Here is a 23,040-nt window from a genome sequence, read left to right as displayed (position 1 = left end):
TTCACTGGCTTCCTTGCCCTTTTCTGGACACTCTCCAGCACCTCAATGTCTTTCTTGCCATGAGGGGCCCAAAATTGAACACAGGATTTGCAGTATGGCCTCATCAGCCAAGCCTCTCTCTGTCTCATTTCTACCAATCTCAAACTCTCCAGACCCACTCAATTGTTCTCTTACGCTATAAATACCCTTCAAAGTAAAACAGCAAACAAACCAATTGGAACAGCCTCGTGCAGTGCAGGGCTGGCTTGCACAAATCTAACCAGCCCTGTACATCTGTTACTGCCCACTCCCATTGAGTCATACCGAGCCTTACTCACCAGCATCCTCAGTCTCACAGTACGACTTACATCCCTGTCTCCAAAACACATGCTGCAGTCTGCATGGCACGGGGGAGTGAGGAGAGCAAAGCAAAGCACTGAGCAACCTACTCCTAAAAGGGATAGAGCAGTGTAGCAAGCCTTGTTATGCCTTACTATGACTGGGATATCAAAACAAAAGGACAGAAATTCCTGTGTGTGCCAGTTTTGAATCTTTCCTTGTGCAATAATTGGGTGATTTGTTATATATAAGCCTGAAGGCTTATAGATAGAATTGCTACCAAAAAAAGGGGACAAATTTCTATTCAAGCAGAGCTACCAAGCTATGCCCTCTATTCCACAGAGATCAAACTTTGGATTGCGCTCACAGGCTATTAGCATATGTAGCATATTTGCTATTCAGAGTTTTACATTGGCTTGTAATAGGTACGAATCCAAGGTTGATCTAAAAAAAATCTGCTGGTGTGCAGAGTTGCAATGAGGGAAACTGTTCACAGCCAATGTTAATAAAAATCCCGACCTTCTTCGTCCTTGGTAGGATGGTTGAAGTGCTTATAGCTCAGTAACATTAGCAGAGGAGGAGACCTAGAGAGCCCTGTTAAGGTGTGATGCTGAGGAGTGCAGCTTTTAGCAATTCTTTTGTCAGCACTCAGCTTAATTTCTCTGTCTGTTGTTTTCTTGTTTATTTTATTAAAGGAGCTATCTCCCCTTATTGAAAACCCGTCTTAGTAAAGTGTCACCTTCTGCTTGAGTTATGTTGTAAAAAGAAACTGTAATGTCTGGCAGGCATTTCACATCCTTAAATTTTGTGCAATCCTAGCACATATATAGAACTGAGTGAAGCAGAAAAATAACATCTCAGAGGTGACACCATCAGGAGTCAGGACTGCGTGATGCTACCCACGCTGGGACTCTGAAGTTGCTTATAGCTGAGGAACCCAGCCTTTCACCAGAGATGGGCTGTGGGGCTACCAGGAAGGTCTTCTGACCTGAGTCACCTCAGGAACATGGTGCAAGGGTTGACAACATTCGCGGGGACCCACCACCATGGGCCCAAATTTCACATCACGTTGTTCACGGTCATGCCTTGTGTTTGAATGGACATTTGCAAAGGATGACAGCAGGGAGCTGGTTGCTCTTTTGATGCCCAGCCACTGTTGAGCAGGGCCACAGAAAGGTCCTACTTTCACCCAAAATACATTGGAAATCAGTCTCTGGTCTGTCAGTCACAGCGTGCCCCAGAGTACCTTGCTGGCCCCTTGGCTTCAGATGTTGTGTAGAAAATTTATCAGCCTGGCTGCCAAAGTAGCCTTGAAACAAAACAATAAGGAAACAGGAATCCTGTTTATCCTGTGTTGTTTACTGGATTCAAGGCTTTAGTGGTCTGTTATTTAGGTCTGCAGCCTCTGCAGCAGAATTGCTGGAAGCCCTTTTCTGACACCAAGGTCTCCAAGTGCAGCAGCCTCCAGACCAGAGTGTCTGGGCAAGCCTTTTTGGCATGAATTCTCCCTGTAAGAATTCCAGGGAATTCTCCCTGTAAGTAAGGAAAGGAACAGTGAAACTGGCTGGAAAAGGTGAAAAATGGCTTGGCTAACCAGATCTTGTTCCTGTTGCTATTTGGCTATGCTATGCCAGCCAATAGATTTGCTTTCTGCATCCTCAAATGTGGTTTTCCTTCCTATTTTCCAAAACAGTTCTGAGAAAAGCTTCTTTGTTTTCCCAAGATATCAAAGAACAAGAATTTTATTTTTCCTTCTTTTCACACCATCCCAAATATTCTGATATAAGGGCTGCCAAAGGAAAAAGATTAGGAATTAAGAAGGATCACCCTCTAGATGTACAGGTGATCCAGACCAAAATCACCCTAGAGTTAGTCTCACCTTTGGTGGAGAAATTAGTGTAACCTTCCAGATATCTGCTGTTCCTCCAGAGGAAATAGGGAAAGAAGTGGTAGAGAAGGTGAGTGCAAATGCAGACAGAATAATCCTGACTTGCACTGGGAAATTACCTGTTGAGTAGGTGTCATGGGAGATTTCCCTCCCCAGGAGGGAGCCTGACTGGCTGCAGGAGCACCAAGCCCTGGTTCTGCTGTGTCACAGCTCTGCTGTCCTCCAGAAAAAGCTCTGCTATCCCTTGGGGCCGTATTCTTCAGCAAATACAACAGGAGCTGCCATGACAACCTCTTATAAATAAAAGTGGATTGAAAACAAAATAAATCTGCAGCAGCTTTGTGGCTGTAAAGTGAATCTAAAGTGCTCAAGAGGTCATTTTTTGTAGCTGGAGTGGCAGGAGTGGTGTCTGGCTGTCAGGTGGTGCTGAGCGACGGAAGGACTGACTGGGGAGCTCAAGCGTGGCAGGAAAGCTGACAAAACTTTGCAAAACAGACTTTTCATACTCTTGATTCCAGGTTAGCAGCACCAAGAGCTGCCTTTGCTCCTCACAGGGGCGATCACAGGCTGTGGTCTCTGCAGAACTTGTCAGTCCAAGGATGTAGTGCAGGACTGATGGACACAGGGTGCGATTCAGCCTGGGCTCTGCAGTCTGGAGGATTCTTCCTCATACCAGGACCCCACTGTTCGCCTCTGCTGGAAGTTTTAAAGGTCTCTCCAGCACCACGTGGTTGTCCAGGGCGCTTATTCCAAGTGCAGCAAAGCCGAGCTGGAGAGCAAGACGGCTGTCTAAGAACAGTTTCAATTCCCGGTTAAGGGCAGAGGGAGCCTTCAGTGTGTATCTGTTGGCATAAGATCAGAGCAGTCAGATCTGTGACAGGGGCAAAGGCTGCACCACTGACCTGTCAAGAATTCTGTGGTGTTTTGCAACACTTCTGGAGCAGTTTTTATTTTTTTTTTTAAGACTTACTCTATCGTCAGCTGCATCATCATGTGTGCTCCTGGATGACCAGGATCGTAAGAAACAAATTGATATCTGACTCTGTTCTGCAGAGATAAAGGGAGTGTAAAGGGAGAATAAGCACCTAATATTTCCTTGCTTCACCAACAGTTTGGAATTGAGGCAGCAGTATTTGAAGCCTGGCATTTGATGTATGTATTTTTTTTCCTCCTGTAAATGGACGCCTTCACATATAGAATCCCGTGAAGAAGTGAAAGATGAAAAAATTGTTGAGTAGCAGCTACAATTACAGACTTTATCACAGGACTAAAAGTACAACTATTATCCAATTTGAAATGTTCTGCAGTGCTGTATTAGCAAAGAAAGGTCTCGTGCTGCCCAGAAAGCTCCAGCTTCAGTTATTTCTGCTTATAGGTAGGGATCTGTTCTGGATGTGGAGATAGATAAATTAGCATACCTGCAGGATACCTGGGAGTTACGAAGTAGAATAGAGTCCTCAGCTGGGTTTCATGATACTTTTAGACTTCAGAATATATATATATGTAGGTTTATGCTTGGAATTGTAACTGAGAACTGAAATTTAGCTCCTAGAAAAATAGCTGTACCTACCTACCCCCCTGCTGGGTTTAAAGGTTTCTGCTCAAAAAAAAGAACTTACGGTTTCGTTCCTTGCAGTTCCAGATTTTCTGAACAGCTTTTCCGACCCTGATTACAAGAGATGTGTCCCCTTAAACCCAATTTCTTCCATCCAGCCTCCAGCCTTCCTAAACAGCCAGTTTTCTCCCTGGAAGTTACACTAAGTAGTAATATAGGGACGGTAATAAGTGGAGCTCCAAGGAGGTTATTTGCTTGATTTATTCCATGGAAAATGACTTAGCACACATCAAATTCCAGCTTCTGCACTACCGAAGATGGGTAGAGGAAAATGTTGGTAAATCCTTTGGCTGAATTAAAGTAAACACAAGGGGATATGTTTTTGTGTAACTTTCCATTAGGCTCTTTAACTTCTTCACAGAGATTCTTCACTTAAGTCCTTCAGTAACATATGAAGTAATAATAATAATAAGGATGATCTGTTTATTGACAGTGTTTATAAATGCTATTTATGGCTGGATAATTTTTATATGCAGTAAGTAATTTTAATCTTAACTAATTATGAGAGTAAGCAAATTAATACAGAAGCTTTTCTGTAGTGCCTGGTTCAGCCTCAGTCAAATCTTTATAAGAGTGAAAATCTAAACCAAAAAAATTGCCTCTTCTTCTGGTTTTGAGGTGTTTCCTTACGTTTTTAGTTGCAAACAAAGGTGATATGAAACACAGATGTCATAGTTTGGCGATGAGGGTGATTTTATGAAGTTGAGCCTTTGTAGATAGTTCCTATTGAATGTGCATGGATGGAGCTGGGAACGGACGAGTTTGTCATGAATACTTTGGGGCCAGCTTGGCCAAGCCTGGCTGCTGCTTTTTTTTTTCTTTTTCCCTTTTCAACTTGGCATGAATTGCTCCCATGTGTTTCAGTTCCAGTAATTCAATATTTTGTTCCTTATTTTTGTTGTTCAATTATGTAACCAGAATATTTTCAAACACTTGTAAGGATTATGCCTAAGTTAGACACATTTTTAAGCGTATTTTGGATTTATTATGATTGCTAAATCCAAATCACAATGGGAAATGATTAGACCTGGGGCTGCTCTGAATTCTGAAGACAAGCAAGCCCCGAAGACTTCCCAGACAGTGCTAATTTTTAATTAAGCTCTGTTTGATCAGAAATTAGGTTTATGTGAAATTGCTATTTGTTTATGTTTTGAACTTTTTTAAATGCATGCAGATGTGGTGGTGAAGAAGCACTGAATCATTACATGGAAAGGGTGATGCCTCCCATGTGGGAGGTTCTGTGCTGGGGAGGTATTCCTGACATTTAGAAGATGATTTAGGACCCAAGACTCAGCTCTTCAGCACACAGCGCTAGGCAACCTCATGCTTTTGGTCACAGAATTGCTCATTATCTACTTTTCTGATCAAACAGATGCTAAACTTGACACTAACATAATTTCCTTATGCATGTAGAAAGGAGCTCTAAAAACCCTGTGGCTGGAACATGAAGCAGCACAAACAGAACAGACGGCAGGAGGTGGAATATAATTGCAGTTTGTTTTTGTTAGTTAAAGATGAGCATGTGTGCTTTTCTTATGGCTTTATTGTCTTTAGTCCTGCAGAATTGGCTGCTCCCCTCTCACTTGTGCAAGTAAATTGGGTATTTCCTCCCCAAGCACCGTGTCACAGTTTTCTCCCTCTTTGTTATATATGTTGTGTATTTCTCAGAACATCGAGGGATTCTCATTCAGGTTGTGTTTGTTGCCATAAATACTCTTCAGGATCATACATCCCACTAAAGACAAGGCAACCATTTGCTGAGCGAGTGGCTGTATTTAAACTGCAATTTCCTAACAATTTTTCTGTGGCATTTGGGTACCTCCCCTTGAAAGTTTTAGCACAGGCCTTTTTCCCCTTCAGCTGCAGGTGGTTTTTGATGATGATGTAGTGCAGGCACTGCTGAGGGCTCCCTATTCACTTGTAACTCACATCTGCCATTGGTTTCAGGCAAGGAGAACAATCAGGGTCCGTGTTATTGCTTGCCAGCAATTGCTATGGGTAAAGCAGTGGGCCCTTTGGAAATAGATCCCTGGGCTACAGTCATGGGATGCTCTGATGGAAGGAAGAAGACATGAATAAAGGACATCAATTTTCCTTCTCTGTCCTTGCAGGATCTCAGCTCGTTTGCCATGCCATTCTTGGACGGTGATGTGGAGAGCGCAGACAAAAATGCTTCTCGCAAGGTAGGACATACCCAAAGCTTCACCTTTGTTGTAGTGGTTGAATCCCTGGGTGGTAAACTCAATTTATTAGGCTTAAAAAAGCCTGGGGTGTTCATCTTCCCTGCCATACCATTAACCTGTTAGAAGTGATACACTAAATCAAATATAGTGATTTTTTACAGACCTTACCATGGCAGTGCTTTTACAGTATAACCTCTAAAGGATGAGAACTGCTGGTGGCATTGTAAATACTGCAGATGTTGTGTGTAACACTGTTGTAAATCAGGGAAGTGGTGTTGCATGACTGTATTCTCAGGAATATAGTTAGCTAACAAAGTTTGTGGTGTTGCTTCAGAAATAGAGTGCCCAAATAGGTATCTGTGGCAGGTTTTCCTGGAATTGCCTCCTGGTGGTTGCTCTCTGTCTAAGGAGGCTTTAACTGCTCAGTGTCCTTGATCTATCTGTCCTTGGCACTGGCAGAATGAGATGCCTTAATTTGCTGAAGCTGTAGTGGTAGAGTCTTCCCGTAAACAAAGTGGGAAGTTTTCTCCTCAGTGTGGGATTAACTCAAGGTTATCCATCTGGAGGCATCGATTTGTTTCTCTGATGGCCTGCTATTAAATTAAGCCAATACAGTCACGGAGTTTGCTTTCTTTAAGAATTATCATGGGGAGCATATTCAGTGGATGACATTAGGGGTGGTTATGCAGAGCCTACACAATCTCCAAAGCAATAAAAAACTGTGGGTGGGATCTGTCATCTGCAGGTCACGGCCTCCTCATTTTCACAAGCGTTGAAGTACAAGCTGGTCTGCTAAATGTGAACCTCCTACCACCCTGGCAAAGAGGGATACACCTCCAAATAGCACACAACACCAAAGGCTGATCTTGAGCTACACGGCAGGCCAGTTGGACTGATCACAGTATTTACAAGGCTCTGGACCTCCATAGGGACTAAACCTGCTACAGGTTCATTTGTCAAAGAGTCTGCAGTTACAGTTCAAGGCAGGCGGAGCAATAAATCCCTCCCTAGTGAAGCTGATCTGCATCTAGAGCAATAATAACCGAGCTCTGCTGACTCGTGTTGGCAGCACGAGTTTCTATTCCCCTGCAAAGGACAGATGTTCAAAAAATTTCTGCAATCCATCAGTAACTGAATGTGTTTATAACACTGGCCTTGTTCTTTTCTGTGTTGGACCTTTAAAACTGACGTAGAAGTCGCTGACGCAGGGGAACTCTCACAGATGCCAGGGAAATTAAAATATACAGTGTCACCAAGAGGTGCCTGTTTTGAGGGTTTGAATAAAATGAACAATGTGATGTTTTCAGAAGGGGTAGTCACACTGGAAGCAGGCAGGGGTTTCTAGCTAAAAGTTGATTTTTTCGGTTTATCACCTCCTTTTCACAAAGAAAGGTGAGAAAGCTGCATTGAATCTCAGCCCTGAGGAAAAAAATGGGCCTAAGCTAATCGTGCTTATGTGCAGTATTACATGGTATTGTTTATTGACTTCCACTCTACCATTTCTGAATCCCATGTTTTCCCTCTTACTGGCCTTAGGAGTTTATTTTGATGATTGCTTGTCCTGGGAGAACTGAAAGAATGTTTCAGCAGTTGCCCCTTTTTGTAGCTTCAGGAAATGCTGGTTTGGTTTTTTTCCCCTACTTGGGTCAAGCTGTGCTTAGGGAACTGCAGTTAACTTTGAAATGACCATGCAACTGGGGCTTAATGTCTGAAACTGCATTTTAAACTGACCTCTTTGATGGAGTGTGGAAGACCTAAGAGTTTTTTCCAACGCTGCTCTTGGAGCTCTGATGAACACATGCAACAAAGTGGTGAGAAACAGGCTGGCAGTGCCCACATTTTGATAAGAAAGAGGTCATCTCATAAAATCCATTGCCACGTCTCATCCTATATATCGTTTTCCTCAATATGAAGTATGAGATCTTTGCTGCTAGTGAATGATGAGTAGCATCAGGCTGCAGTGTTTATTTAATTCTAAATACGAGCTTGCCAGTACCTACTGCTGATACATAAAAAAAAAAAAAAAATCCAAAGTTACTCTTCCTTTCAAAGTGAGAGGGTTTTCCTTAGTTCAAGTTTGAAATCACAGTACGGTGTGTAACTTTTGTCTATTAAAAGTCAGTATTTCATCAGTAGTGTGGCTTTTCCATTCGCTTGTCATGCTGGAGACAGGCAATTCATCAGGGATGTCTCTCTTCCTGCACTTAACTCTTCTGTGGCCTGGGCTGTAGATCAAGGTAGACAAGAGCAGTTCACAGCCTGTTGTTCTGATCTGCCATTAATTTAATCCTCCTGTTCTTTGTGAAAGGCTTTTAGAGACTGAATTAACATTTTTCACAGAGATCCTCAGCACTTTACCATGCAAGTGTCTCTCAGTCATTATCCTGTGACAACAATCCTCATTACACAGCTAGGAAATTCAAGTCTAGAATTATTTGTTCAGGTTCACGTAGGAATTTTTTTTTGGCAGCGGTGGCAAATGTGACACACATTTCCTGAAGTTTAGCCTTAATCACTTCTCATTAATGTGTCTACTATTATAAATGATGTGTTCTTCTTTCCTTTATGACTAATGGCAGGAAGAGGATAGGGATAGTTTTCACCCTTCTCTGTTGAAGATGGAGAATATAATACTGTGAAGAGTCTCGTGTCAAAGTTTTTGGCGTGGTGTCATGGAGAAAGGTGCCTGTGGCAGGTATTTTGGCTTTTGTTATTGGAAGAGGGTAAGTTTAGAGACCTGGAAAATCATGAGTGATGGGGAGCATCATTCAGAAATAATTCTGGTACAGTATGGCAAGTCAGCAGTCAGGGATGAGTGCCCCTCTGCACCCAAATGGCTCTATCAATTTTAGAGGTCTTAACACCTTGAACTCTTATAGATCTTTCATCCTGGATGTAGGTTAAAGGACAAGGTATGGAAATTATAGGAAACTGAGAGCCATTGCTTTTCAGCTTAAAGCTCAGGGTTATGAATGATTAGAAAGAAGAAAATGACAAAAGAAGAAACTTGTCCACGGGGGAGCCAGCTGGCAAATTATAGATGGAGGAGGAGGAGGAGGAAAAGAAGTTTGAAGAATAATATTGATCCATTCCTTTATGGAAATGACAGAATTGTCATGAAAATATAAACGAAAGCTTGGAAAAGAAGTGTGCATTAAAAATTCTTTTCTCTGTGTGGAGAAAAAGCTGGTGAGATGTTTATCTTAGATGACAAAGGTGTCATTAATAACTTAAATGTCCAAAATGTCAAAGCAAGACATTTTAAAATTAAATCCAGCAACTCTAATAAAACACTCTTGAATTAATTGTGAGAGTTTTTCTCTGCCTAGTGTTGATTTTGAATAAATCTTAGAGCAGAGATGAAGTTCCAAAAGACTGCAAAAAAAGCAATTACTGTGTTAATATTTGTGATGTTTGCAATTAGGATAATGTGCAGGTTTGTCAAACATTAGTCCTGGGCAAAACACTGAAATAGCTCTTGTTGGATAGCTAATGATGCTGTTATAATAGACTCATTTGGATTGGAATTAATTGTGAATGGTTCTTATTGAACGAATCTGGGGGTTTAAATGAATTATAAATTTGGTTGAGAAATGTCATAGCGTTGGTGTCATGTATATAGAAAAGTAGCACAAGTCATTTTGATTTAAGAAACAGGAATGATACTGAATAAACGTGGAGCCTATTAAATGGATAAAAACCTGGCTGCTAAAATAAATGGGAACTCACCCGTGGAAAATTTTGTTTCTAGGCAGACCAAACATTCTGTCGCTATACTATATCATACTGTATCAGTGACTTGAAAGATAGACAGGCTCATTACTGATACAATTTGTAGTTCATCCAAAAAATGAGAGTGGGGAGAGTGATAAATTCTGAGCAAGAAACTCTCTGATGCAGAATGACCTGAATCCATTAAAACACATTTTACAAACTGTCAGCCCACCTCAATTTGGCCAAATTGGGATCAGTTACACTTAGGAACAAATAATGTAGACTTTTTGGGGAGTTTTTTATAAAGCCTTGGTTGGATTTTGAAAAAAAGCTGTAGGTGATCAGCTATACATGGACTCAGGATGTGACTTGATGGTTAAAGGATTAATTTGGGTTCTGGATGTATGATCAGATCAGACTTTGTCAGAGAAGTGACTCTGATACTGAAGGACTCCAAGGAGCATTTTCTTCTGCTGCTGGTCCCAGGATTGGTTTTGTTTGTCCCTGGAACAGGGAGGAGAAAGGAAAAAAGGCCATTTTCATCCTCCCTTTCACTGGATAATGAATCTCCTTTTGATTGATTTGTTTCACAGTATTTAATTGTCCATTTCTTTATGAGCAGCAGGGAAGGGGAGCATGTCCTGGGTGGTGCCACAGCCTTGGCAGAGGGCACCTGCAGCGAGTCCAGGGAGCCTCAGGGCAAGGGCACGTGGGATAACCACTGCACTGTCATGTGCGTGGCTCCTCCCCATCCACTGCTGTAAAATAAAGTCAGGTAGGGGTTAGGAGGTGGATAGGGAGCCAGCACTGCTTTCACCTTTCCTGTCTCCTGCTTCTGCCTTTGATCAACCCTGCTCACTGCTGGAAACCTTCCCCTGCCCATGTGTAGAGCAATGCAGAGCTCCCAGAGCCTGCCAGAGCAGCCAGCCAGCCTCATCCCATTGTATTGTAATTTGGGAAAGTGTCATTCTACTTTAGTTTTGGGAAGTGACATCTCTGACCCTGTAAAATACGATGTCATCTCAATTGTTACTGCTCATGCAGAACCAAGGGAACTGGTGGTGCTGAATGTGACCACATGGTGCCTGGGAGAGTAAGTCCTTCATTACCTTTCAGTCTAATGAAGTCAGCTCTTGTGCCTCTGTGAGCTCCTTTATTCCAGCAGAATGAGAGAATCATCCAATTAACTTTATCAAAGGGCTTTTTTATTGAGATTCAGTGGAAGGGCAGGAAACAAGTGCAGACGTCTATCTGGTGTACCGTCTCTAATTGTGTTTACTGTCCCTGTCAAGGATGGTGGGAGGCAATTCCTTTTCTGTTACTGGTCTCTCAAAAAAAATTGTAAGTGGAGAGGCAAAATGAAGGTCAAATAACTCACTGTTGTAAAAGCAAACAAATCTCAAATGCTCCATAAATGTTCGGATTTAGAGAAGAAAGGAATGGAGCTCAGGAGCGTTTAATAACTTTCACTTAAATTCAGAAGGATTTTTAAAAGCTGTTCAGCTTGAGCCCATTTGTATTCCAGATTATTTTTTTTTTTCAGCCTATTCTGAAGAATGAAACTAAATTCATCACAAACTGAACCAGAGCCAGAGATTTTTCAGGGAGAGCATCCTCTGGGGAAGGCTGTGTGCCCAAACAAGGACCTGTTGCTGGAGCACCCTGGCAGGGGAGCAGAGGAGATGGCTGGGAAGAGGTGCTGTAGCAGGGACGTGGGTTTCCCTGGTTCTGGCACAGCCTCTGCCTGTCCATGGTCAGGGTCTTCTCAGCAGAGCTGGTTCATTTTTTTGGGCTTGTTGCTTTGGCAGGACACTTCTCTTCCCTGCACTTAAGTGGTCCTTAAATTTTAGGTTGGGACCAGAAATGTCTTCTTAGAGAGGACTTCATTTGGCAAAAAGGGGGGATCAGATTTTTAATGTGAAGCATGGGAATGAAAATAACAATGTTGGGAAAATCTCTGCCTGTGGCAGGACTGAGATGGGTGGTGTGAGGATGACAAGAGACCAGTTTGTGGTGAAGTATGAATAGTTTGGCATCTTGGCCTAGTGCACTGGGGATTATCATATGGTAGTGATTAAATGCAATGCATCTCAATTTTCTTGTAAAATAGGATGAAGAATTGCGATTCAGGTAGGAAAATAGATGAAGGAAAAGATGGCAGGCTGGTATTGAAAGGATGACTGTTGGGTGGAGGGTCAGAGCTGATGGGGTTACGCGGATCTTTGCTAGCAAGGTCGAGACAAAAATTAGAGGCATAGTAATCAAATTTGTTGGATGCAAAGAGAGAAGAGAGGTGGCTTTTTTATCATAGGGAAGGACTTTATACAGGAAGACCTGAATGACCTTCAGGATGGATAATTCTTGGCAGCACAAGGTTATGTTAACCAGAGCAATAAGAGGTCATGGAGTGTTCTCTTGGCCTGAAAATGAAGGGCTTGGGCACAGTCAGACTTTGGCACCCACTACAGCAGGGTGGCCACGAGCAACCTGGGACTGGACTGGCTTGTGCTCTCTCTGAGTGCCACCTGGGGGTGCTTTCAGGATAGACTAAATCCCAGTCAGATGGAGGGTGAGCAGGGAAGCCACATGGACAACTGCTCAATGGTTCAAGCCTCTGTCCAGCTGTTTCATTCACTGCCATGGGGTAGTCTGGGACTGATAGTTATTTGTATTGGGAATTTGTCATCCTGGAGTTTGTTTGTTGAAAACAGAGGGGGGAGCCTGCTGGTCCATCATCACAGCATGACTCTGAGCCAATAATGTGGGTAGCTAGGAGAAAGGAAAAAGAGATTAGGAAGAGGGAAAGATTCCATCATCCAGATGAAATGACAGGGGCAGCTTTCAGAGTGTTATTTCTTGGAGTGAAATCTTCCAGAGCTGCTCCATATGGGGCAAGTGCCACACTATCACTTCACGTCTCGATCAAAAAATTGTTCGTTAGGTCTGCCAGATGCCACTGGCACTGTAAGAAATTTATTTTCGACAATGGACACCTCTGAATGTATTTTAGAAACCTGCCTGTGATCGTTTAGTGTGTGCAACAGAGCAAAGTCTCTCCCTGGTCCCCAGCTGTGGATGCTTTAGTGCTCCAAAGCATGAAAACTGATAGCATCTTAGGGCATTTTAGGAGGTGTTTACCCAGTGCTGTGTAAGGTAACTGGTTTAGCCTTGGACAGCACGTCCCATGTAGCTGCTCAGCACCTCAGCAGGGAGCACAGTGCTGTAGGCTGAGGGTAGGGCTGCACTGGCACTACTGATGGGCTGCTGGTTTAGCCCCGTTCCAGCTGCACTGTTCTCTGCAGACATAAGATCAGGAGCTGACATTTATCTGCAACCTAGGTTTTAAGGTTTAACAAGTCCAAAGCTGGGCATAGAGCTCCAAGATCCCCTCTACGCTTCGCACAAAGCCAACGCAGGGAACGTTTTGTTGCTGCTTGGTTGTTTTGTTGGTTGTTTTTAATTAGCTGAACAGTCGTAGTACTTAGAGGAATTTTTCAGTTTGTTTGGTGGGACCTTATTTGTTTATTGATTTTTGTTGTACTTGCATTGTGGCTTTGGATTCCTTATCTCCCAAAGACCAAACTGCTCAGGATCAAATGGGCATGTGCATTTATATTGTTTTTTAGCTGTGTTTCACATTTCTGCCCAGTCTCACTTTACTGCTTCTCCTGGGCCAACACAAAGTGACTCACAGTGGTTAGTAATGTGAGAAACCAGGGGTGTAGTGCTTTTATTTTGCTGCTACAGCTCAGCTGGGGGCATAGTTATCTTTCCAAAGCACTTGTGGGAGTTTTCTGCCCACCTGCTTGTCGCAGCTTCAGGAAACGAGTCCAGAAAGCATGAGGAACAGGCTGATGATCCATCTAGCTGCATAACCTGCCTCTGGCATCACTGCCATTTGTCACACCCAATCTGCATGGGATGGTGGAGTCTGTTCCACAGCAGAGATTCTTCTGCACTCCCAGCTGAAGCATGAAAATGAACATTGCCCTGTGACGTTCTGATACACTGTGTTAGCTGTTGTTGCTGCTGATTTCACTCATGGAAGTGCCTTTTAGAACTCACAATCCATTAGCCACAAATGATATTCCAAGAAAGCAATCCTATTGTGATTCCCAGAGCAAAATCACAGGTATTTATCCACTTTGATGGTGGGTGTAACCTGGAGCAGCTGGGGAAGAATCCAATGTGGTAATTTCCTTTAATTTAGTAGCATGCACATGTGTATTTAGCAGTGTGCCCCTGGTGCTCTGACAATTAGTGAATTCATCTGCTTGGCACAATGGAGAGAAGGCAACTGGTTGTGATTGTGGTAAATAAATAAAACCATCCCACTGCTCCAACTCGGAATGGGAGAACAATTTGCTTTTGTGTCTGGCTTGTGCATCCGAGGGAATACTGACAGTTTTAACAAATTGTTGTTTGACATTTTACATCTCTAGAATTGCTGTAGTGTGTAAGGACACCATGATCTTTTTAAAGTGCCTCCTATCAGTGTGTCATTTTAACCGAACAAGCATGCAAAAAAGATAACATGAAATATTAAGGGCAGCACCAGAATGGATCCTTCTCTTGGCTTTACGAATGTCACTTTAGGAAAAATTACAATGAATTTACCATCCTGGAAACAGTCCCAAACTACAGCAGCAATGGCAGATTTGTATTATGATTAAAATAAGCTTGAAAATGTTCTTACTCCCCCCTTCCAGGCAGTAGGTTTGGCAGCAGACCTGTTTAAATTGCAGTGCAAAAGGAGGTGCCATCGAGCTACTTAACCGGTTGTTTCCTGGACTGTGTAGTTGTGAAGAGAACAAAGTATAAGCAGTCTCAGATGATTTACAGATTATATTTTAGTAAAGTTAATGAGCTTTTATGAAAAAGCTATCACTTTGGGACTATTTTACCCATGATGAAAGTGCAGTTTCTTTATTAATTTCCTATAGTGTGGTTATTATTCCAGGTCTCAGCTGAGGGACTGTGCTCTATTATTCTTGATAAATACTCACCAGGAGACAGTCTGTGTGCTGGAGGACTTAGAGCAGGAGTAAAGGAGATACAGTCCTCAATGGCAGAAGGGATGTGTAATGTGGAATGAGTTTTCAAGATTGCATATAGAATCCGTGACAGAGCTTGGAGGCAAACCCGAGGCTCAGGACACTGCATGAAGTATGAAACACTGCTGTTTTTTTCTCTTATGGAAACTGTCCAGAGCCTGTTGTTGCTTTTGGTACCTATTGCTTCAGTTAGAATTGATTTATCTTTTCCAAAATTGTCCCTTTGAGGGCAACTGCTCCCCCAGTTCATTTGCAACGGACAGGTTTATTTTACAGATATTTTTGTCCACACTGTCAAAATAAGCGTGCAGGTGTAAAAAGTTGTTCTGTCTCTTGTCAGACATTTCTGTGCTGTGCAGAGGAGCAAAGAGCAGAATTTGCCATCCAATTAGGGCTGTGCTGGCACATCTCTGTGCCCCTCCTAGTGACCCACACTATTTGTATCCATCACCCAGACCAAGTGCCACTCGCCTTTTAGGTTAGAAACCTTCCCAAAAGGGAGATCACACTCTCTGTGAGCCCTTCTGCAGTTCCCATGCAGCAGGACCTGCTCCAGCTCTGTCCCATCTGAAGTGGAAAGAGGAGCTGGTCCAAAATGCACAGGCAGGAGACAGAGAGGACTCCAAGAAGTGGGCTCCTGGGTTAGGGAGGGAGCAGCTTTTTGGCCATTGTGCTGCTCATAACATTTCTGCAAGTATTTTGGAGCTGTGGCTAAGCATTATTTTGGAAAGGGGGTTAATTGCATGTGTTTTAAACTTGGCTGACTATTTTTAGCTGGATTAATACACCCAAGCCCTTCACTGATCCAGAGGAGGGCACACATGCTTATGAGTCTTTCTTTCATCTAAGTCATCCCAATAAAAGATGCTGTTTTTCCCTGCAACGACTCCCATGGCAACAACACCCGTACCTAACTCGACTGACACACATCAGGAGGCATCTTCACACGTAGAAGTTGCTGTGTGCTCCATCCCTCCTGGTTTGTGTTGAGTAATTGGGAAGAGAGGAGCAGGAGTGCGAAGAGCTTGAAGCTCAGCGGCACTCGGTGCCTCTGGGCACATCCACCATGTCCTTCACTTACACATTCCCTGGAGACCTGAAACCCACGTCTGCCTTTTGCCTGGAACAGAGCCCTTCATTCATGAGAACCACCCCCCTCCAGCTAAAATAGCAGCCTTGTACCCACAGAAGGACTTTGTGCATCCAGAAGGAAATAAACTCTACATATAGCTCAGGCACAGGCAAATCCCACAGGGGTTTTGGGTCAGCTTCTGTTAATTGTGTGGGGGGAGAATTTAATCTTTGCTCCTTTTTTTTTTTTTTTTAATTGTTTATTTTTCTGAACTCTCTTTTCCCCCTTCACAGTGCAGGGCTGTGTTTGCACACACACGAGCTGGAAAGTCGGCACAGGTCCCAAAAGGGATACAGCTGTTAGAAAGGTCATATCCCAGCTCAGGTAATTAACAGGAACGTCATCACTCTGAAATGGCCCCTCTATTTTTGGGACTGGAGTTGCAGTCCCGCAGTTGAGGCTGTGGCAAACGTCATGGGGACCTGTCAGGCATCTGGGGACTTGTGTGCTGTGCTGAGTCACATCAGGGGATGGAGGTCTAAGCACTGTACTGTTGATGGTTGCTTAAAATCATGAGGAAGACTTTGGGGCTCCGTGTTCCCCAAACTGCAGTCATTCATTGCCTTAAATAAATTCATTGCCAGCCATCTTTCAGCTGCCCGAGGAAGGAAGAGGGGAATGTGTGGCAAATAAAAGCAGTGAAGAAAGTCCTACATTGTATGTGTGACGATAATAAAAGGTTTGCACACACGCCGAAATTTTTCTGTGAGACTCAGGGTGTCTTTAAGAGCAAAGGACAACACGAGGTGCCACCCGCACACACACCTGCACTTTGGTTGAGGCAGGCACTGGGGAAGGTGAGGTCTGGCTGATCCACCACTCCAGCAAACAGGAGTTGGCTCTGTTGAGACAGATTCAGAGATCCTGATGGCCTCAGCGGAACCGAATTAATGTTGATTTTATTTTTCTTTCTTCCTTTTTCTCTCCTCTTCAGGTGGAAGAAAACTACTCTGCCGGCAGCCCTTCAAAAGGCCTTTTCTCCAAAGGGCTCCAGAACCGACCTTCCAGCCCCGTTTCTGCCCCTGTGAGATCCAAACATAGCCCTGGCTCACCCAAAACAGTGTTCCCCTTCCCCTACCAGGAGTCTCCCCCACGCTCCCCACGCCGAATGAGCTTCAGTGGAATCTTCAGGTCCTCCTCCAAAGAGTCCTCCCCCAGTTCTAACCCATCTACCTCTCCTGGGGGCATCAAGTTTTTCTCCAGATCAAGAAAAAGTAAGAAATTGCTCATGTTATTTCAGGAAGATACCTCTGGGCTTAGTGAAGTAAGTGCAGATGAGGCATGTGCTAATTGTTCGTTATCGCTTTCACTGACCATGTGTTTTGGGTTTTCTGATGTGCTGGCCATTAGGTGTGACCTCTGCAGGGCCAGGGGCACCTCATGGGCACCCACGCAGGGCTGAGGAGGGAAATCACACTTCTGAGCTTTGCTTGGAAATGCTGTGTCCACATTAGTGGGAGTTTTCTGGGTGGTTTCACTGAGGCTGGTTGGACTTCAGTGCTGAGGCTCAAGAACAGCTGGAGACGTTCCTGGGGTGTGTGGTGGGCACTGAAATTACATCCCTCAGGAGCTTAGGGAGACTTGGTTCTGTAATTCCTATAGAGAATTTCAGCTAGTTTGTTTTTTTTTTTTAATTGATGTTTCTTTGTAGGAAGGCAAAGGGGCCTTTACTGGATGAAAGTAGATGATACATGTTTCCAATCAAATGACCATTAAGGGGGTGTTTGAGCTCCTCTTCCAGACTATGAAAGGCATTGGACACCTCCATGGTTCAGAGTGCTTGCCTGCTTTATACTGGGCACAGATTTTACGTCTTCAACCTCCTGTGAGCTGATAACACACCGTTAGAACTCCGAAATGAGCAGGATTCAGAACATGCTTCAATTTTAAAACTTCCTTACTGGATAAAGTTTCCCAGTGCTGGTCGACGGACCAAACCTCGTTTGCCAAAGGGCTTAGTGGCTGTGGGAAGGGAGCAGAGTTACAGGGGAAACACAGGAATAATGTCTTGCCACAGGGGGTGCTGGATTATCAAACCACAGTGAGTCTGTGAAGAGAAGAAATAATGATGAATCGTTGGCAAATCTTTCTGACAGCGTAGGCACAGAATTGGTGATGCATGTACCTGTGTTGGGATGTATGTTTCCTGCAATGTATTGATAGCTTTCAGTGACTTTTAAATTGGTTTTCTTCATCAGTTTTTTTCTTAAAAACATGGATTTTAATCAGAAAAAGTGATTTCATAGTGATTTTTGTGCAACAAGAATACAGAAAAAAAACCCCCCACATATAGGATTTTCCATTATCAGAAGTTCTGCTGCAGCTTAATTGAAATGGCATCTTTTCCAGTCCTTGCCTCTCTCTAAAACACTTTCAGGAGATTGAAAGTAGGAGTCAGTGTTCCTGAAGGACTCAGAGTAGGCTCTAAACATCGTGTCTCTTCAAGGACGTTTGTTCTTCCCTTCTTGAAGTTAAGTATGCTTTTTATTCTCCCCTCTTGTTCAAACCTCACCATAACGTAAGCTCTTTTTGCCAGTCCACTTAGGTTTAATTATTGCATTTAAATGTTGGCAATATAATGCTGATGGAGTACACAGAGAAGGGCTCAGTGCTGCACGAACAGCAGCGACACAGACTGCAGAGCAAAGCCGCCCTGGGACTTGGCAATCACGTTATCTAAGCAGCCAGCACTATTTAAGTCCTAGCTAGGTACAACAGAATATTAAGTAAAGGAATCTCCCAGGAGTCAGCAGAATCCTTTTGATAAGGTCACATCACTGTCGCAGGAGCAGGCTTGGAGCGGGGCCAGGCTATATTTGAGTAACAGAAAATACCCATGACCCTGCTGCTCCAGAGAGGGAACTGCAGGAGCTGCACTGGGCTCGGGTGTTTGTGGTCTTTTGTTCCTAAGGCAGGAGGGGCAGCCTCTTGGAAGGAGAGTGATGATTACAATGATTACAGTTGGTCTTTAAACTGATAACTCTTCTCTTTCTGCAGATTTTTTGCAGAAGAAAACATTTCTTTCCGTGTGCTTTCACATCGTTTAGCTCTCTTTTGAAGAGACTAATGCAGATACACACCCTTGACTACCACAGTAGATTTTATTCAGAATGTGCTAAACGGGTCACTAGTGAATTATACTCAGAATTTATTATCTTAATAATTAACTCTTACTGAATTTTATTTAACAAAACCTTTTGAGGACTTCAGGAAAAGTATGGGTTAGCGTTTCTGCTGTTATGTAGTTTTTCACAAGCAATACTTCTGCATTCTGCTACTTCACAAATAAAAAGTAACCCTATGCACTACAGAGCAGTAAGTTAATTGGTTACCTGCCACTCAAAACAAAGTCTCTGTGGCTTGAACAGCATTTCCTGAGAGACAAGACTTCTCAGACACTCCTTGGACCAGATACCTCAGACCTTTGCAAAGATGCTGTGCTGAAGAGCTCTGAGAAGAGCTAAACCAGCACCTGGCTCCACGTTTCTGAAGTTGCTTAAATGCTTCGCTGCTGAAAATTGTCACAGCCTATGTGATTAAAATGCCATTTTCTCAAGCATCTTGGGATAGCTGTGTTAAGAGTGAATGAGGCTTAAGTTGCTTTATCAGTTTTGGAACAGAGAGTGTGCTTGTATCAGCTGGACTTGTGCTTGCCTGCCTTCACAGCCCCGTTGGTGCTGGGTCAATAGCATTAAAATGAAAAATAGCCTCGGATCTTCTGGGAAACTCTGCACTGGAGCCTTCCCTTTGAGTTTATAGCAAATCTGTATTTTATCCAGGCAATCTGCAGTTAAATAAAACAGCACCAGATGAAAGCTGACAGAGACTTGGGGTTTCTTTCTGTCCCCCACTTTACCTGAAATGAGTCTGGGCCGCACTCCTTTCCCTGCCATCATGGAGCAGTATGTGGGGGGAAAATAGATGCAGTCTTTGTTTTAAATAACATACCCTGTCTTCCCTCCCCTTCCTCCTCCCACACATTGTTCAAAACACAGACTAACCTGTTACTCCGCATATTCCTTGTTTTTCTTGGAAGCAGCTTCTTCCTTGCTTGTTTTCACTTTAAAGACTATGTGTGGTATTCGCAGCACTTTCTTTCCCATGTAGTTGCTCTTTTCCCAGCTAAGTTGTTTTTCCTTTTGAATATATGCACTTTAGGAAGGGCTTGAGTAGGACAATATTAAAAGAGAAAGTGATTTGCAGACATGAAACCTAAAATGTTTTCCACTTCAGGCTGGGAGTTTAAAGCTTTTGCTGATCTTCAGTATTTTATCACTGGTTTTGGCAATAGCCAAAAGCTCAGCTTTGTGCCTTTTTGCTTTGGTTACCCCAGTTCAGCATCTGGTCATAACCCTACAGCTCTGATCTGACAAAAGATTTGCCTTGAAAGGAAAAATACCTTCCCACAACATGTATTTGGCTGCCAGACACTTCAGGTATTTTGTAAGTACAGCTTCGAAATAGTAAACTGCTGGCTGGGGCTTCACATCCAGAATATCCCTCCTTTGTAAAGGCAGCAAATTCACCTGAGGCCCCTCTGGAAGAGGCTGTACAGGGACCTTTTTCTGTGAGGTGTGAGCTTGGTCAGTGAATGGTGCAGCCCCTTCATTTTGGGAAGCTCCCTGCTGAAAAATCCAAGACATCTCTTTGCGTGCCGGGTTTCTGTACAAGAGGATCAGAAGTTTAATTCTTGGCTTTTTAATTCCTTTCTTCGTCTGAGAATTTCTCTGTGACAGCACTTGTTAGACCGACATTTGAAAGCTGAGTAAGGTTTGGGGATGAATTAAGCCTGGCTCTGAGGTGGTGCAAAGGACTTGACAACGTTGTTGCCCCACACTGTGACTCTTTTTAGGTGCAATTCCCCCCAGCACTGCCCACCTTGCACCTCCCAGAGCCTTCTGCAAGCAGAGGTTTGGCTCTGTGAGGTGTACAGCTCAGTGCCTGGGTTTTACCCATCAGTGTGGGCACGTGAGCAGCCATGGAACATTAAAAGAACTACATTTTAATTGGATATGAAAAAAAAAAAAAAGAGTAAATTAGTGTGACCTGTAGCTAGCAGGAGGCTTCTACAAGAGCTGACACTGATTTCACAGATGTTTTTCAGGGACAACGGGAACAAAGGGTGAGTGAAGAGGTGCAAGATGAAGCCTGAGGTGCTTTGAAAAGTGATTTCATAATGGGCATTGAGGAACTGCTTCCCAGTTTTTCTTAGGTTGGCTCAAAACTGCATGAACTACTCTCCTGAGGCAGAAGTTGGGACCTCTTGAGGCGTTATTGAGTCTTGGCTGTGCTGGGAGTGCATTTCCCTGGTGTGCCCCCGTTTGCATGAGCAGGTAGAATGCCAAGAGAAAGAAGTGACACATCTCAGTAAAGCAAACTGAGGTGATCCAAAGTAAACACGGCAGGATGACCTGCACTGGGAAGAAACACATTTCAGATTACAACTTTCTTGCATGAGCTCTCCCTCACAGCCAATACATATTCAGGTAACTGAGAACAACTTTATTGCGCTGAGTGGAAATTGGGGGGCTACCCCTGCAGCTGGGCTAAATCAAGTACCCAGAATATTTTAGTAGAAGTAGGTGGTTTTATGCTATTTAAGTAATTGAAATGTATCTTTTTCCGTGGGTCTGAATGCCCCGTTTGAAGGACATCAGGTCATTTTCCAGTCCTGCTTCCGCTTCTGAAACCATCAGTTCAAGTAACAGCAATACTCATGTCACATTAATGGTGCTGTCAGTTCTACCAGCAGAGGAAATCAATGAAAAGGTTTCCGTTGACCTAAAGGTTCGAGTGAATGTGGTGCAAAGACAAATTTAGCTCAGAATTGTTTATGGAACTTTGAATTGAAAATTAACACGGCTTTCAAACACCTTGATGCTGATGACCAGATTTAAATCGTGGTGAATTTGCACTGCATTTGGGGAAGGAAATGTTTGTCACTCTAAAGTTTTAATGTTCTGCTTTCTCTCAGTAATTTTTCTCCTTCTGGCATTGAATGCTGTTAGCCGTGGTGCCTAAAATGATCCATAAGGAGGACTCCTGGTGTTCCCGTAATAAAGGTCCACATTGTATTCTTTTCAGAAGACTGTGAGATGCAATGCAGAATAGTTGTCATGTATCTTATTCACTCCAACGATTTATTTGCTTTTAGAACATCTTGGTTACACGATGCCCTGTGTGAGAAAAACCTGTGACTGTACTAATTTTTACCCATAGATGGAGCAAGTAGCTCTCATTTGCAGTAACCCGGGGGAGAAATGGGGAAAACCCCGCAGCCTGTTTGTTGCCACACTACTCCGCTCCCTTGAAGGTCTTTGGGTTGTGGCTGATTTGTGCAAAGACTTTTTTTCAGTCTTTCAGCTGAAATCCGTTTTTCCCCCCAAGGTTGTACTCCATATTTGTGACGTTTAGGTACCAGCTTGCAGGGAAGTGGAGTTTAGGCCCAAGACAGGTCGTTGTGGATTGTTGGCAGCTGGGCACAGACATTCCATGCACCAGTGGTTCCAGCCATTTCCCACCAATACTCCTTAGGAATACCTTCCTGCAACACGGTGCTGTGCAGTGGGATGTCCTTCCCCTTGTCAGCTGCTGGAATCTGTATCTGGATCTTTCTTTGCTAAATCAATACATTCATCCCATAGTCTTGGAGCCTTCCAGCCTTCAATCCACAGTCCCCCTGCCTTCTGTAGCTGAGGGGCACCAGGTGGGATGCCAGAGGGAAAAGGCACGAGGCAGCTTTGACTCCTGGCTGTGACTACCCTCACCATTCACGATGAGGGGAGCAATTTGGGGAAGGACAGGGCTGCTCCGTCCAGGTTCACCTTGGGAGGGTGGCACAGACTCTTCCATCATCATCCCATAAAACCTAGAAAAGGAGAAGAGCTGTTTGCCTTGATTTATTTTCCAGTACTGATGTGCAGGAACATCTCATCATCATTTTTCAAGCTTGCTTTGCCCTCAGAGGCAGAAAAGGGAACCAACAATGTTCATTTTGGTCTCATCTATGCTAGAAAAATGACTTTCTGCAGACAACATGTGTCAGCGCTGCTGCAGCTGAGCGGGGCTCCACACATGGCCAAAGACATTCAGCACCGTTTCTCCTGCCAGTTACTGACATCTGCTGTCAGCAGCAG

The 23,040-nt window shown here is 43.6% G+C and overlaps 1 protein-coding gene across 2 annotated transcripts in view; it reads left to right on the top strand.

Moving 5' to 3' along the window:
• PRKAG2 (protein kinase AMP-activated non-catalytic subunit gamma 2) overlaps nucleotides 1–23,040 on the top strand; it is a 209,758-nt gene that overhangs the window by 60,285 nt on the left and 126,433 nt on the right. For both annotated transcript variants that reach the window (XM_027893740.1, XM_027893741.1), the window contains exons 2-3: nucleotides 5,933–6,004; nucleotides 16,839–17,118. In XM_027893740.1, the coding sequence (XP_027749541.1) occupies nucleotides 5,933–6,004; nucleotides 16,839–17,118 (352 nt within the window). The remainder of the gene's footprint in view (nucleotides 1–5,932; nucleotides 6,005–16,838; nucleotides 17,119–23,040) is intronic.

The sequence above is a fragment of the Empidonax traillii genome, unplaced genomic scaffold (assembly GCF_003031625.1).
Source record: "Empidonax traillii isolate 1590-97213 ecotype Southwest subspecies unplaced genomic scaffold, ASM303162v1 scaffold404:size960789, whole genome shotgun sequence".
In the NCBI taxonomy this organism is placed as follows: Eukaryota; Metazoa; Chordata; class Aves; order Passeriformes; family Tyrannidae; genus Empidonax; species Empidonax traillii.
Note: the sequence above shows the minus strand (reverse complement) of the source record. Positions and strands in the feature narration are given on the sequence as shown.